The sequence below is a fragment of the Ambystoma mexicanum genome, chromosome 9, assembly GCF_040938575.1.
Source record: "Ambystoma mexicanum isolate Mex_15411 chromosome 9, UKY_AmexF1_1, whole genome shotgun sequence".
NCBI lineage: Eukaryota > Metazoa > Chordata > Amphibia > Caudata > Ambystomatidae > Ambystoma > Ambystoma mexicanum.
In genome coordinates, this window is record NC_090931.1 from 313,431,865 (window position 1) to 313,448,899 (window position 17,035).

A 17,035-nucleotide genomic window follows, 5' to 3' on the forward strand; every position below is an offset into this window, starting at 1 on the left:
AAGGGTTGCAGTTACCAAAATCAGATATCGCTAGTTGCGTGAATGAGAGGTCAAATGAAGCCAGAAAATGCTGATTTTTGACGGCCACCCATTAATAAGCCACAAGTGTGAATGGAGAAGCGCTTCCCAATGAATACAGAACGTTGAACTCAGCTTCCAATTTTCCAATTTATTCAGAGAGTCTTAATACCTACTTTGCCGAACAATGGCAGTTGAGAGTAGGACGAGTCCAGACGAGAAGACAGCACCTAGCTAAACAGGAACATGCAAAGGCAGTGGCTGTCTACGTCTTGCCAAAGCTGATCTGAAAACAAAGCTCTGCCATTAACTGTGCACGCTAAAAAATGTTGGGCTGATCACTGTTAGCAAGATGTGACCACAACAGAACGAGAGTTTCCAGATGAAACAAAAAAAAAAAACACCTCTAGTGATCTACCTGAATGGATAATGCATTAGTGTAGGTCTTTGAATCTTCGTTAAGTATTTTTTCAGGGTGCGTGGCTATTAGCAGTGTGGCGTCAATGATCTTGCAGAACTAAATGTCTTATGTCATGGACCCCAAATGAAATCCTTTCAAGAATAATTAAATTGACCTCAAAGCGACCATCAAAACGGAAACCATGCCGACACCATGTTGAGGTATTCTTTTAATGCTAGACCGTATATGACCGAAAGGCCAGGGTGATTTCCAAAATGGTTCTAAAGAGTCAGGCTTACCCCTAAAACGTTGCAACAAACATCCAAGAAATTCTTTCAAAAACATAATCTGCAAAAACATATGACTATAACATACTATTTGATGTAGACAATTACTTTTTTTAAAGACAAAAATCACTTTGTTTAGTTAGCAAAAAATTGAGAAACAAAAAGATTAACAAGTGGTGCAATGCATAAAAGCAGTAGTTCTTTGCAATAACTAATAGCAATAAAATAAACATTTTAAAAACAAAGCCTCAATTGACAAAACTGTAAAAAAAAGAAAATACTGTTTTAAGCAACTGTGCAAGATCTTTCCAAGCTACAAATCCATATACTCACTGTGTATTTTCTAAAACAGCCTGAGCAATTGCTGGATTTGTCTCCAAGGAAGCAGTCACTAGTGAGGTCAACAGAGACAAGTACCAGATTGCTGAAGCATCAGATACAGAAACGCCAGACTTCTTGATTTTTTGGTAGCCGATTACCTTTAGACCATGAATCCGAGTATCACAACCATCACTCTGGCAGCGCTTAATGTTTATCTGTACATCTATAGAAAAAACGGTACTGATTTAGAACTTCGGCAAAAAAACATTGTATAAAATATATTTATTGAAATAACTACAGTAAAGTACCTGAAGAAATTATTCTTCATGCTTTTGAAGCCCTCCACGGGTACATAATACAGGCATAAGTAGCGCTTTGGTTTGAAAACCTTTACGCAAATAACTGAACGTTAATGCCTAGAGGCTGGAAAAACGTAGGAAGCCAGTAAATAGTAAAGCACGGATTTCAATGCAAAATAACAGACAGACACTGAATCATATACACGGTTTTACGTGATTTCGCCGACCTATTTTTGGTCGTGATACTTTTCATCGCCGGATTTTACATCGCCAGAAACCCTGTTTTTGTTTGTTTTTTTTATTCTGGGGGGGGTTCCCTCCCCCAGACCCACCCTTACTATTATAATAATACCCCAACCCCAACAAAACACCCCCCAAAATAAAAAAATACAAAAACAGGGTTTCTGGCGATGTAAAGTCTGGCGATGAAAAGTACCACGACCAAAAATAGGTCGGCGAAATGCATGTATACCATATACAGGTAATATATGCAGTGTGCAGGTAGCTAAACAATGTCGAACCAGGTTTAGGATGGGTGTGTGGGAAATCAACAGACCACATTAAAAGGTCTGAGGAAGAAAAGCAATTGGCCTAGCTGTAGAGAAGAGGCTTTCGAACTGGAGGGGGGGAGCAATAAACCATCCAAAGACATGGTGATAAAGACAACGGTGGGGGAAAGAGGCCACTAGTCAAGCTGGTAAAATGGCACTCAGGGGCGTGGTACAATGAGCAACCCGGCACACGGTGCGATGGGCAACCTTACATGTGGGGCATGGGGCGCTGGGCAACGAGGCACGGGGTGCTCTAGGCAAACTAACACATGGGGCGCTTGGCAATCAGACACATGGGGTAATGGTTAATCCAATGTATGGGGTCAGGGTTAATCAGGCACGCAGGGTCAGGGTTTATCAGACACAGACTGGGGGTTGTGTGGTTAATCAGACCCATAGGGTGGTGGTTAATCAGACACATGGGCTGGGGTGTTTAATCAGACATCAGGTAGGGGACGGTTAATCCGACAAATGGGCTTGGGGTTTGTGGGGGTGATTAGGACACGTAGTGAGGGTAGTTGGACAATGGGAAGTAAAGCACTGTTACAGACGCTCATAATGTACAGTCAGTCTCAAAATGTTTATTGCAGATATAACAGCCATAACACTCTTAATTCAAAATACATGTAAAAGACATTAAAATAAATAACAGTTCAAAAAAGCATCAATTTCAAATTATCAACATTTTTCTAAATGGTCAGAGCCGAGTGGTTGATTTCCTAAATTCAACCTGACAATTTTCCATGATTTGGTGTTGCCCAAAATCTTCATGCAATCACGTCATGAATGCTGTTAGGAAAGATTTCATAATTGTATGTAATTTTCCCTCCATGTGGCAACCCCCAAACTTTTTGCTGCCGTTTTACACCCTGATCTAGACTTTGCCAGAGAAGCACAGCCTTCCACCGCACTCCTCTGTGCTTTCGCTCAATTCTTATGGGGAAACTGACATGCCCTTAAGACAGTCAGTACTGGGAGACTGTTTCCCTTAGTCCTTTCCTCATGTTGCAGCTTTTGTGCAACATGAAACAAGAGTGCACTGTAACTTACTTTACCGCACTCTTGGGTCTCTAGTCATTCGAAAGGCCCTAGAAACTCTCGCTGGATTTATGAACTGTGCAAGTGTGTCACGGACAGGACTGGTGGCAGCTATCGTTTCTCTTGTGTTTTGAACCTTTTTTTGCCATGTTATCCGCGCTTACCGCGTTTGGCACAAATAGGTGGTCTGGCTCCCAAAATGACCATGCCACAAGGTTCTCTGTCCTGTCCGCTGACCGTCTTGCCCCTTCACCTTCCCCAGGTCGAGCCGACCCAGGTCAGTCCGTATTTGGTCATGCATTTTCCCACGAAACCCAAAGCTTTCGCGGGCTTCTGCATGCCTTGTGTGTGCGCCTCCAGGATGTGGGCTGGGATGTCTGTTCCCAATACACATCCTCGGTGCCAGAGAGTCTGGAATGGTCTGAATGAATGGCACCACCGTGGTCCGTGATAGGTCCACGTATGGTGTGAGTGTTTGTGAGCAGTTCTCCCATTGGGTCCTCTCCGTTTTGGCGCGAAGGGGACTTTGGATAAGAGGAGGCTGAAAACACCACTATCTCCTGGGTTCACACCGAACAAGGGATAAGGAACCAAGTATCCTGCAACAAGAACCTGAGTCGAGGAACTGCTGGTGACCCGCTGAAGGTTTGGCACCCCCAGCTGATGTCGTCCTACGAGACCCCTCTGCATCTGATCGTCCTAGAAGGTCTGTGAAGGCGCTTCGACCCATTGGAATAGTGGGATCAACTATTCCCGGCACCTTCATTAAACCCTGCAAGTAAGCCTCTTCGGAAGTGTCCCTGAGCCATTCAGTGGGCTGACCAGTTTACGCAGGACGTTTTGCTCTGTCACCGCCGCCGTTTTGGAGAAACCCTCGAAACTTGGTCTACTGCTTGCTCTGCGTCCATGGCACCCTCACACCGAATTTCGTACACTTGGCCTTCCCAGGTCTGAAGTGAGACGAGTGTGCCCGGACCAGAGTAAACACGGAGGCCGTGTTGCCCTGCTGTGGTAACAACCTGTGCAATTTTCGCTGCATTTGAGACACCCTCGACCCTGCATCCTGCTATACGGAATCTACACAGTGTGAGACGTCCTGATTATCGCATCTGAACCTGCCAGCAACATGAACTGAACTGGAGAAGTCTGGGTCTGCCTGCATCAGGGACCGGTGAGTAGTCCATACCCCAACCGGTGGCCCCTCACGCAGGAGCCCGTTTCTTTTCTAGCGCTGTTGCGAAATAGCGACTCTATCCCGCATTCTCACCCTGCTTCTGCCCACAAGTGGAGGCCTTGCATGAGTAGTGGGGACTTCTTCTTCATCGCTTCATTCACCTTCCTGAACTGCCCGAGATCCTTGAAGAGACCCTATTTTGTCCATTGTCACAAGCGCGTGCAGGTACTTTTGACCATAAGGCTCCTCTCTTCCTAGGGCTCGGACTTCCTCCTAGTTAGGTGTATTTCTGATGTCGAACTGGGACTAATGATTACTTGCACTGCCTGTTTTCCTCCCCATCTAGGTGGTCTACATATTATGTGCTCCTAACTCCTTAGACCCCTCGGTCTTGTATATGTATTATAATGATTGTGATGTGTTGCTTTACTTTAGTATTATTGTGATTCTTTGCTTTCGTCGATGTTACAAAGGCCTTGTAATAAATGGGTCTATATTTTTAATAGAACACCTGTCTGGAGTAATTTGTAAGTTTCCTAGCTTTGTGTGCTCATTGAGGTCTTTCAGTCACCCTCACACTTCTTGAGACTTAGTCTTGACCGCCGCCATCGCTACCCTGATTGGTCTGGCTTGTCCAGAGTTACCCTGTTCCAAGAAACTAGGCTGGCCTTTTGAACCTCTGCCCCTCCAGGTCCGAGTTCATAAATCCATCTTAACAAATGCTACACGTTTTTTTTATCGCCAGAGCTGACTGAGACTCTGAATGTTTGGGTTCTTCCAGAAGAACAAGTTACTTAACAACTGTAACGTTCTTTCGACTGGATGTTCCTCCCACATATTCCTCATCTTGTGATAATTTGTTATCTCCAGCTTCGCTGCTTCGGAAAAAAACATTCTCGGCAGAGGGCGCTGTGCTCGAGGTCGTGGCGTCTATTGTCCCTTGACGTACTCCGTACTCTGTCGACGTCACAGATGGTATAAATAGCTCGAGCTGTGCCCGTTACTTCAGTTCTGTTTTATATATATATATATATATATATATATATATATATATATATATATATATATATATATATATATTGGAACACCCAGGCGTGTCCCATGACCGATACATTCTTCGTAAACTGTACTGTGGGGTAGGATGGGAGGGTCGATGAGGAATACGTGGGAGGAACATTCAGTCGAAAGAACGTTACAGTTGGTAAGTAACTTGTTCTTCGAATGGATTGTGTCCTCCCACGTATTCCTCATCTTGTGATAGGCTCCCATAGCAGTATCAATTTTTGGATGCGGGAGTACTAATTTCAGTTTTCGTGGACAGAATGCAGAACTGCCTTTGCAAATAAACCCTCGTTACAGGAGGCAGTGTCCAAACAATAATGTTTAACAAAAGTATGCATTGTTTTCCAAGTTGCAGCTGCACAAATATCTGCTGCTGGGACTCCCCTCTTTAGAGCCGCAGAAGTAGCTACTCCCCTTTTAGAATGGGCACAAAGCCCATCTGGTGGTTCCTTTCCCACTAATCTGTAGCATTCAACTATGGCTAATATGATCCAGCGGGAAACGGTCTGTTTTGTTACAGATAAGCCCACAAACCAGTATAACCCACAAACAGTTGGTCATCTTGTCTCAATTTAGCCATCCTTGAGATGTAAAAACTAAGAGCCCTCTTGGGATCTAATCTGTGTAATCTCTCCTCTTCTTTGCCCAGATGAGGAGGAGGATAAAAGGTTGGTAGTACTATTTTTCCGAGACTACTTTTGGCAAGAACGAAGGTTTAACTTTAAGGACTACCTTATCTTTATAAAAAAAATAGTATATGGTGGTTTGCATGAGAGAGCCTGAAGTTCGCTAACCCTGCGGGCTGATGATAGGGCCACAAGGAGGACAGTTTTTAGAGTCAAAAGCCTCAATGGACATGAGTGCAGAGGCTCAAAAGGTATGCAAGTCAAGAATTTTAATACTAAATTTAAGTCCCAAGTTGAAAAGGTACTGGAGGATATACATTAGTAAGCCCCTTTAAGAATTGAATTATTAACGGTATTTTGGAATATGAAACCTCTTCCGAGGAGCGCTTGAAAATGGACAGCGCAGCAAGGTATCCTTTGATTGTTCCTATCTGGAGCCCCAGATTAGCTAGATGTAGTAGAAAAGAGAGCACCATTGGGGTGCCACACTGAAAAGGGTCCACATCCTTGTCTTTGCACCAGTTACTAAACCTGTTCCAGCGACATCGGTACAAAGACTTTGTTGCTGGTTTTCTGGCCGAAAGCAAGATTTCCATTACGTCATCCGGAAGATCCCAATCCTTGTATCTCAACCTCTCAGAAACCATGCGTGAAGGCTGAGTGTCTTGACCTCTGGATGGAGAACCCGACCTTCCTCTTGCGAGAGAAGATCCTCTCTTTGCGGAAGACGTATTGGAGGGCAGATGGACATGTCTAGAAGGTCTGGGTACCACGTCCTCCTGGCCCAATCTGGGGCAATTAGGATCATGGTTTTCCTGAACTTTCTCAACCTCCTGATTACTTGAGGAATCACGGGGACTGGGGGAAACGCGTACAGCAGTGGAAACTTCCACTCCACTACGAATCGTCTCCTAGAGCTCCTCTTTGAGGAAATTCCCTTGAGCAGTACTGATCGCACTTCCGGTTGATCGCGGTGGCAAACAGATCCACTTGAGGGGTTCCCCAAAGGGCAAAGATCTCCAGAAGGACTTCCTGAGCCAGCTCCCACTCGTGAGAGACCGTGCTCTGCCTGCTCAGAGCGTCTGCCGCCGTGTTCTTCTCTCCGGCTAGGTGAATTGCCGACAGAGATTCCTTCTCGTATTGCCCAGAACCAGAGCTGCATTGCTTCTCTGCACAGTGGCAGTGACCCTACTCCTCCTCTTTTGTTGAGTTAGTACATGGCCACTGTGTTGTCCGTCATTATCAGGACATTCTATCCCTGTACAGAGGGAAGAAAGGCCTTCAGAGCTAGTCTGATTGCCCTCAGCTCCAACAGGTTGATGTGTAGTTTGGACTCCGATGGAGACCAATGACCGCTGATTGTCAGATCGTTGGTGTGTGCTCCCCACCCCGTGAGTGAGGCGTCCGTCACTACCGTTATTTCTGGCCATGGTTGCCAAAAAGACTCTCCCTTGAGAATGTTGTCGTTGCAAGCCCACCATAGAAGATCCTGAGCAACTGCACTTGAGTGCCCATTGAAGGGATCTCATTCTCAACCTGACCTCTGGTACTAGGAAAATGCAGGATGCCATGAGGCCGAGCAACTTGAGAAAATCGAAGGCCGGTAGATGTTGGGCATTTTGAAACTTCGTTACCATCTGCTGGATGTGGAGAGCTCTCACTTCGGGAGGCGAGGCTTTTCCCGATGAAGTGTCCAAGACTGCTCCGATAAACTGGAGTTTCTGGGATGGTATCATGTGGGACTTCTTGAAATTGAGGGAGAAGCCCAATTTGTGGAGGAAGTGGCAGGTGATCGAAAGATGTTCCTGAGCTTGTTCTGGAGAACTTGCTCTGATCAACCAGTCGCCCAGGTAGGGATATATGTGAATACCTCCTCTCCTGAGACTTGCTGCCACAACCGCCAACAGTTTGGTGAAAACCCTCGGGCGGAGGTCAACCCGAATGGCAGAACTCGAAACTGATAATGAGAATTGCCAATCGCAAACCTCAGGTACTTTCTGTGCTTTGGATGGATTGGCACATGAAAGTATGCATCCTGAAGGTCCAATGATACCAACCAATCTTGGAGTTGGAGAGCCTGAAGGATCTGAGAAAGAGTCACCATCTTGAACTTGTCCTTCCTGAGGAACTTGTTCAAGTTTCTCAAGTCCAAGATGGGTCTCAGTCCTCTGTCCTTTTTTGGGATGAGAAAATATGGGGAGCACCAACCCCTATTCCTCTCCGCTACAGGTACCAGTTCTATGGCACCTTTCTCTAGCAGGGTTAAAATTTCCTGCAACAGGAGCGGATCCGGAATTTTGGCGGAGTTGGCTCCCGGTGGATGATTCTGAGGCCTTTTTAGAAAGGGGAGACAGTAACCTTGGGCTACTGTTTCCAGTGCCCAAGCATCTGAGGTAATGCCCCGCCATTCCTTCAGATGCTGAGCGATCCTGCCTCCCACCAGTGTTTTGTGCAACAAGGTCTCAGAGCGATTTGGAGGCGGCTGCAAGAGTGGCTGAGGGTACAGATGCCGCTCCTGAGGCTGATTTTGCACCTCTTCCTCGTGCTCCACGAGGGAAGTTTCTTTTTCCCCTTTGAGAAGCCTGTCCTCTTCCTCTACCAAAAGAGGAGTAGTATCGAAAAGAATGACCCCTCCAGGAAGATGAGCCGGAATAGGGTTTTAGAGGCTGGCGCAAAGAGGCGCTAAGTGATTTAGCTGCCGCTTTCGAGGTCTGAAGTTTTTCTAGGCTTTCATCAGCCTTTCTGCCAAAGAGCCTCGAGCCATCAAAGGGCATGTTGAGGAGTCTAGCTTGCACGTCTATTGCAAACCCTGACTTCCTCAACCACGCAAATCTGCATAGCACAACGCTTGCAGCCATGGATCTGCTGATACTATCAGCAGTATCCAGTCCAGACTGGAGATATTCCCCCATTGCCTCCTTCCCGTCTTTGACTATATTCAGGAAGCCTTCCCTTTCCTCGCCTTCCGGAATATGATCAGCCGCCACCGAAATACAGTCCCACAGGGTATGGGTAAACCTGGCTAGGCTACAGGTGACATTTGCTGACTTAAGTGCCATACTGCCTGACGTGAAATCTTTACATGCCCAGGCATCAATTTTTTTATCCTCTATATCTGGAGGGATAGTTGGATAAGCAGTTTGTTTTGAAGTAGATGCTGTCTGAATGACTAAAATCTCTGGAGTCGGATGTTTATTCAAATATTCAGGATCCGTTCCAGCTGGTCTATATTTTCTTGGAAAAGTGCTATCTGCAGCAGCAATAGTTTCTGGTTCCTCACAGTTTTTCTCCACAGTCCTTTGAAGGGCCCTGTGAAATGGGAGAACAGGATCTTTCTGAGGTCCCTTGACGATTATAACCGTCATGTCATCTTGTTAAAAAATGGGTGAAGTATTACCCCAATCCATATATTCAGCTACCCTGGTCATAAGACCCCTGTACCCAGCGTCTGCATGCTCTGCAGGATCAGGTTTGGCAAACTCTAATTCTGGGGATGTGTCAACTCCACTGGCAGAATGTAGAGTATCAGGTCTCTCATTCTAGATTCCTGGTCAATAAGTTCCTCAGGAACTTGTCTTGTACCATAAGTAACTCCCAAAGGAGTAACCTCGTCTTCTTCTGAAGCAGACTCTTCATAGATTGCTGACATAGATTTGAAAAAGTCTGACCTGGGCAAAGGAGTGAATCTCCTTTCTTCCGCTTCCATCTGCTTCGAAGGAACTGGCAAATCCTTCAAAGTTTTCGAAGGTGTCTTCGAAGATGACTTCGATAATGGCGTTGATGACGCATTTGGCTTTGGCATTGAAATTATCGACGAAGTTGTCCAAGTCTTCAACGACTTGTGTTTCTTGCATGGCACTGGAGAAGTGCTCGACTCTCTAAGAGTCTTCGACGGTTTTACGTCGACTCGAGGTTTTTTGGATTCCTCGACGCTACCTGTCTTAGCCATGGTTTCCTTGGACTTCCCTTTGTCGTCCAATGGAGCGACTTTAGGGGTATGGCTTTTTCGAGGGTCTTTCAAGGGGGGGTCAGACCGCATTCTCGAAAACCTCTATCATCTTTTTGCAGAATTCTTCCCACTTACTGGGAGAATCCGATTAAGTCGGAAATGAATTTCTTCGGTCGACTCTGAAGAAGATGATGATGATGAGGGAGTTCTATGTCTCCTCTTCATTTTTTTTTTGATGACGACGAAGAGTGTCTCGATCTACTCCTAGATCGAGATCTCTTTGAGTGCCTATGGCGATCCGATTCCTTATAATCAGTCGTTTTTTTGTGTCTTTTTGACGAAACCTTTTTTGAGGCCTCCCTCCCCACCGACAGTTTACCTCTCCTCTCACGAAGAGCTTTTTCGGTCATAGATTGGCAGGACCCGCAGTCGTCGGTTCCGTGACTGGAACCGAGATACCAGAGACAAATCCGGTGGGGATCGGTGATCAACATCTTAGATCCACAATCTGCACACTTCTTAAACCCAGTTCTGGGTGTCGAAGATGACAACATTTTCTTCAGAGAAAATAGAAGCGCGCCGTTCTCGATAGCGAAGTGATCGGAAAAACGGAACTGAAGCAATGGGGGCGGCTCGAGCTATTTATACCATCGGTGACGTCGACAGAGTACGGAGTACGTCGAGGGACAATCGACGCCACGACCTAGAGCACAGCGCCCTCTGCCGAGACATTTTATTTCCGAAACAGCAAAGCTGGAGATAACGAATTATCACAAGATGAGAATACGTGGGAGGACACAATCCATTCGAAACAGGCATAAGAGGGGATTGTGAGGTGTTTGTTTTCAGAAAAATCAGTAGGGGAAGTGATCAAAATGCAATTTTTATAAAGTGTGCCATTGTCAACGAAGCCATGGCCAAGCATGATGTGAGCTATAAGGAGCCCTATTTATAAACCGCATAGAAGTCACTTCTACTCCCTAAAAAAGACAAATATTCTGAATAAAAACAGAGTTAAAATACTCCAAACGAAAAACATACCTGCTAATTAGAGCCTGAATCCTCTCCTCCCAATGCTCACAAGTCCAACAGATTCGCTCGGATCAGTGTTGCAAGTAGACCACTGCCACACGATGGAGCTCTATTATTATTTGTACCTCTGATCTAAACTCAAATGATTGTGTAATCTAGAAAGTCTAGTGACATGTACATCTGTAAACCTACGCCATGCCTGGCTTAGCATTGCGACTGTTAGAATCACATCATTATACAGCTACAGCAATTAGAAATCACATTGTCGGCTCTGTGAGCAGGGCCAGCCATGACAGGACTGATGTGAATTGGTGCCTGGCCTGTCTCCACTACACCTATGTGGAACAATAGTCCGGATTTGCGCATTGATTCTGCGGCAGAAAGTGTAAAAGCATCCTCTCATGGCATTGAACTTTCCACCACGATATTCCCTGGGAATGATTTTTTAAAGGCAGCACTGAGATAAAGACTTTCTCCCACCCGGGTGCTGACCACTGGAGTCCTTTTGAAGTCAGCAGGTTGGGGTTAGAGTAGCCAGAGAGGGAAGGTAAGCACAGAGAGGGGTCCCACCATCTTGATTTCTGTCCGGTGTCTCTTCAATGTTCCTGTCCCCACCATTTTCTGCAGGAAAGCTACTATGAATATGCTGTCATAAGGCAAACACCACATGTTTAACAAACAGGGATTGGATCCCTTGCAACAGGCTAGCTTCGCACTGATCCTTTGTGTCACATGCCTTTAAAAGAAGATGGGCACCATCTCATTGATTGATTCACATTTGTACCATCAAGAGATGGAGGATACACGGTTGGGAGTGCAGTCTATTGCAAAGTCCTCTGGCATAGCGGTGAAAACAGAAGACATCCAAAGCATAGGAGAGCTTTGTTTCCAAACCATTTGCAGGGAACAATGGGGGTGACTGCTGTTGGACCAAGGTATCACTGCCGGCTGCACTGGATCCAGGACCCTGTTCACTGGAGGTGAGGAACCCGCTTGTAAGTGCCAGCCAAGCTCTCTGGAGTCAGAGTGCAGAACATAATGACTCCTCTCTCTCATCTCTACATCCCCCTCTCCCCTCACAGTACCCGGTGATTTCAACCTTCATCTTTGCACTTCCACTCAACCTTCCCCTCTTCTCTCCATTCTTGACTCCTATCTCCTCTCTCCCCTCCCTACTCACTCATCTGGCTCCACTCTTGACCATATATTTATCTCAACCTACTCCTCCTCCCCTGTCTTTTCCCTTCCCAACTATCTTTCTGACCCTGCTTTATTCTCCTTCTCCCTCACTCTCCCTTCGTCCACTACCTCTTTTACCCCATTTTCATTTCTCTCGACGGGATCTCCATAACTTTAGCCCTTCTCTCTTTTTCGATACCTGCTCTTCTTCCCTTCCCCCTCTCTCAGACTTCCCTTCTCTCTCAGCTAATGACGCCCTATCCTCTCTGTCCTCCTCAATCTCCTCCAGTCTCAATCAACTATCCACTCTCGTCCTTCCGCCCTACTCGCAAACCTTTTCAACCCTGGCTTTCCCCTCACATTCTGTCCATGCAACGTCTCCTCCGTCGCCTTGAGCAACGCTGGCTCAAATTTCACTCTCTGGCTAATGAAAACTATTTCTCATACCGCTCTCTTTATGACTCTTGTCTCAGCTCGGCTAAACGTTTCTACAACTCTAACCTTCTCCATTCCCAAGCCTCTCACCCCCGTCGTATTTATCAAACCATTTCTCGTCTTCTCTCCACACCTACTCCTGACCCCTCAGCTGCATCTTCTCTCTCTCCTTCCGACTTTGCTGATTTCTACTCTTCAAAAATTCTCTCTTTACGCCGAACCACTCTGCTCTCCCCTTCCTATTCTCCTCCTCCCCCTTCTTTCTTCTCCCCTTCCGCTTGCATGTCTGACTTCTCTCCTGTTACTCAGTCCAATGTTTACCTCATCCTGTCCAAAACTCATCCTACTGCTGCCCCCTCTGATCCCCTCCCCACCCTCCTTAATCCTAAAATCTACCCTCTTCTCATTCCCTACATAACCTCCTTCAATATCTGTCTCTCCTCTGCTACCTTCCCTTCCGCCTTCAAACGCGCTACTATCATCCCTATCCTGAAAACACTGTCTGCTAACCCCCCACTTCTCGCATCCAACTTCTGTCCAATCTCACTTCTCCCGTTCCTCTGTAAGCTTCTTGAACGCCTAGTCCACTCTCAACTCGCAAGCTTTTGTATCCAATCATTCTATCCTTCCCCCTTCTCAATCGGGAATCCGCCCTAAACACTCTACTTGCCCCATTATCTCTTAATTCTGCATTTCTCACCATTTCTACGCAGACACCCAGCTTTTCCTCTCCTTCTCCTCTTTCACGCCTGACCTCCATCTCAATCTATCTTCCTGCCTTACTGCTATCAAAAACTGGATGTTTTCCCACTTTCTCTCCCTTAACACTTATAAGACTGAAGTCTTATTCTTTCCAATACGCTTCTCCCTCCCCCTCCTTTTATTCACTCCCCCCCCTTTTAATCTCCCCATCTCTGCTCATGCTTGCAATCTAGGCCTCCACTTCGACTCCTTCCTCTCCTTTACCCACCATATTTCTCTTACCTATCGCGCCTGTTGCTACCATCTCTTCAATATTCGTAAAATCCGTTCCTCCCTCACCCTTCCATGCCACTTAACTCTTAATCTCTTCCCTCACCTTCTCTCGTCTTTTCTATTGCTTTACTCTCCCTCTTTGGACTACCTGCCTGTCATGATGCATGCCCCCAGACGTCAGAATCAGACCAGCCTTCCCCAGTTGCAGGCTCCCATGGGGACCTTTAAGGCCCCAAAACGTTGCCTCAAGCCTTCCTGGAGTCAGTTCTGGCGCCGTTGGCGCCAGGGTCATATTATTCCATCATGTGAATAGGGTTTCAGGGAACATGGTGGCACACATAGCCCAGCCTGAAGGAACTGAGCCATACAGTCTAGCTTCCATGGTGTGGCTGGAGGGACTACTTTACCTGGGACTACTTGTTCAAGGCTATATAAACCACACCCAAAAGACAGAACACGCTTCACGTTATTCTGCCCTCCTGCGGCGTAACGCTCACTGTGTCTGCTCAGCTTCAGTTTACCCGGTCTTTAGCCATGCCTCAGGAACCACGAACCATCAGCACCTGTTGGAGAAAAAGGAAAGGAGAGAGAACAAGGAGAACAGCTGTGGCATTCTTACCTGGGAAGGAGTCCATCCGAAAGGCTTTCTCTTCTGCCGATCTCGAGATCCACCGCATCTGCAGAAAGAAACAAGTAGAAAGAGTTAATACTCACCCAGAGGCTGCAATCTTCCAGCAATCCATCAAAGGTGCTCACGAGATCGCCGCTCCGGAGTCACACCGCACCTGCAGAGCAGAAAAGGAAAACATCAAGTTAGTCGCGTAAGGAAAAAAGATCAATTTCTAAAGACATTTCGACACCACACTCTCGCGCTAACACTCTCCTGCAGGAATACAGCGCAGCGTCGTAGTGAGGAGTCTAATTCTTCATCTGGCACCTCCAAAACCGCACCTGCAAAGAAATAAGCACACTAGTGAGAACTTTGGCAACAAAGAACATTTAAGCAAACTGATACCAATAATCTATTGGTATAAAGACTTACCTACGGAGTCACAGTTGTTCAGGACTCCGCTACAGGCCGCAGGATCAGTGACGCAACTAGATCCAGAGAAAAGCCGATGAGCATTAACGCGCCCCTGCATTCAGATGCAGGACAGAGACTCCACCATTAAAACATCTAAGGTGAGGCATAAGCAAAGAGGGGAGCACGAGGAGGTCAGGGAGATGGGTGTCTAGCTTGTCCAACGCAGCTGGTTAACATCTCCATTCAACATTCTAGGCAAACGCCCACTCGTGAAAGAAGTAGTGAGACAGAAGACACGTGCAGACGTTCATCGCCCAGCTTCGTGCGACGCCCTTGTGGAGACCAGGTGAGCGCAACACTGCCTCTCATCTTGCTCCCCTCAAATCCCTCTACCATTCCTCCATCTGTACCCTTTGTCTTCTCGCTCCTCACGACTCCATTTCCTCCTCGCTTTCATACCTTGGCTGGCTTCCCTTTCTCTCCCAACTTAAATTTCACTTCCTCCGTCCTGTTTTTTAATCTCTTCATGATCTTGCTCCCCCTATCTTTCCTCTCTCCTTTTATTCTAAACTCCCTCCCGCTCCCTCCATCTGCTGATCTCTTCCTACTCACTGTCCCCCCGTCCCCATGTTCCTCTACGCGTTTCCATTACTTTCATCTCCTCGCGCCCCTACAATGGAACGCTCTACCTCTTTCTATGCACTCCACCCCCACCTACTCCTCCTTCCACGCCCGCTTGAAATCTCTTCTTCTCCATTCCCCTCCCTGACTTCCTTCATTACCTTCCTTCACTTCTATCTCACTTCCCTCATTTTTCCCTCCTACCTACCTCTCCTACCCTCTCCATTCCCTCTTATGCCTCCTCCGCCACCCCCTTGAAACTTCATATATATTCCCTGTCTTGACTCCTCTCTCCTCCCCCATCTCTTCAACCGTTTATTGACCTAGGTAAATTGTTCTACATACCATTTCATTGGTTTGTCTCATGTTTGCAATTATGCTTCTATTTATCATTCTATGTATTCTTCTTATAATGTAAAGCGCTATATAAACTTAATAAATACAAATACAAAGACTCATCCCATCCATGTTGACCCTGGATTGGGCTACACAGAAACCCAGAAATTAAGCAGCAGTTCTGGGCACCCAATCCTGCATTGAATCGCGTGTGTGCTTCACTGAACCAGACATCGCCTGCCTGCCAAAAGCGACCCCATGCCACATGCTTGTGATGGACCACACCGTGTTGGACCCAGATGGACCAAATGCTGAATCGCTGCCGAGAAGGTTCCCTGAGGCCAGACTCACTGCAGTTGAGACCCAAAAACAACGTTGAAGATGTCCTGCCTCGCTGGCCCACCCTTGGGACGATAGTGACTTTTAAGGCCCCCTTCTGTGACTTATTCTAAAGCATTCTTGAACATTTACATTATGTCAATTAAGTGCCTGAACACACCCAATAACCTACCCAAAGTGTCATTCTACATCAGTCTGCATTTTCTGTGTTTACTTTATGGGGTGGGTTTTTGCTTGCATTTTTATAAATTAGTTTATTACATTTAATTGTTTGATTAGAAGTATATATATTTGTATAGAAACTTGATGGGGCATTCTTTTATTTTGGAACCATTTTACTTGAATTGTTTGGGTTGCTGCTGTTAACAGCTCACAATCCTCCTGAATGTCTAGTCTACCCTCAGCCTGCGATACCAATAGAGGCGTAGGAGATACACATTTGGTGCTGCGTCACCTTTATGATTGGGATCACTGCTACTTTAGTATTAGTGTGGGGCTGCTTAGGCAGTTTAGCCACTACTCATCTCATTATTCTCACAAGACCACTCAAACGAACATAGTGGATTTAAGAGGGTCTTGGTCGCCCCTGCTGATTTACCAGTACCTTTTCAAGACAGAAGGAGCCCGCAGATTACTTCATTTTTACACCAACCTGGGCCCTATTAAAATGATGTGACAAGTTTTCAGATGTTCCAGTCCCCACTGAATGACCTGCCAGATTTGCAGGAGCCAAGTCCAGTAGGAAACTCCTGGGGTGTGGGAGAACAACCAACCCCTGCCTGCACTGTGCCTCAGAATTATTGGACCCACTGCTTTTCTACAGGCCAGGGCTATAGCCTTGCTCTCCATTTTGGAATCAAAAAGTGTTCTCGCCCTGCACATGCTCTCCCGTCTGCCTCTGCAGACCTGCCAAAGTGAGACAGTTCCTCTGTTCCTGGCTAAGGTTAACCTTACGTGGGCCTCCAGCTGTGAACAATGAGCTCAGTGCTGGAAAGTCCTACAACTCTGAAACAGCCAATCTCCATCTCAGGTTGTACTTCTATTCCAAAAGGCAATCCTGAGATCACTGAAACCTGTGTTACATCCGTAGACACCTCAGTGGCCACTGCACCCCTCCAGCAGGCGCAGGTGCCTCAGAGGAGTTCTAATCTGGACTGGGAGCTACGGGTAAAACAGTGTCTTCCACTCTCTAGCTGGCCTATGGCCTCAAGCACTTCTTCCTTTACTGCTTAGAGAGCTCTAGGGACTATTGCGACTGAGTCTGGAACAGGAAGGTCATTATCTAACAGACACCCTACTGAAATTGAGTATTTAACAGCAACACAATGCTTGGACGATTTCCCGCTCCATCTTAGCTCTACCACTGCCA

General features: G+C 46.5%; 1 protein-coding gene across 3 annotated transcripts in view; it reads right to left on the reverse strand.

Annotated features, from left to right (window-relative positions):
- The window catches only part of ZZEF1 (zinc finger ZZ-type and EF-hand domain containing 1), a 3,309,810-nt gene that overhangs the window by 3,037,884 nt on the left and 254,891 nt on the right, over positions 1-17,035 (reverse strand). For all 3 annotated transcript variants that reach the window (XM_069614719.1, XM_069614718.1, XM_069614717.1), the window contains exon 6: positions 1,039-1,249. In XM_069614719.1, the coding sequence (XP_069470820.1) occupies positions 1,039-1,249 (211 nt within the window). The remainder of the gene's footprint in view (positions 1-1,038; positions 1,250-17,035) is intronic.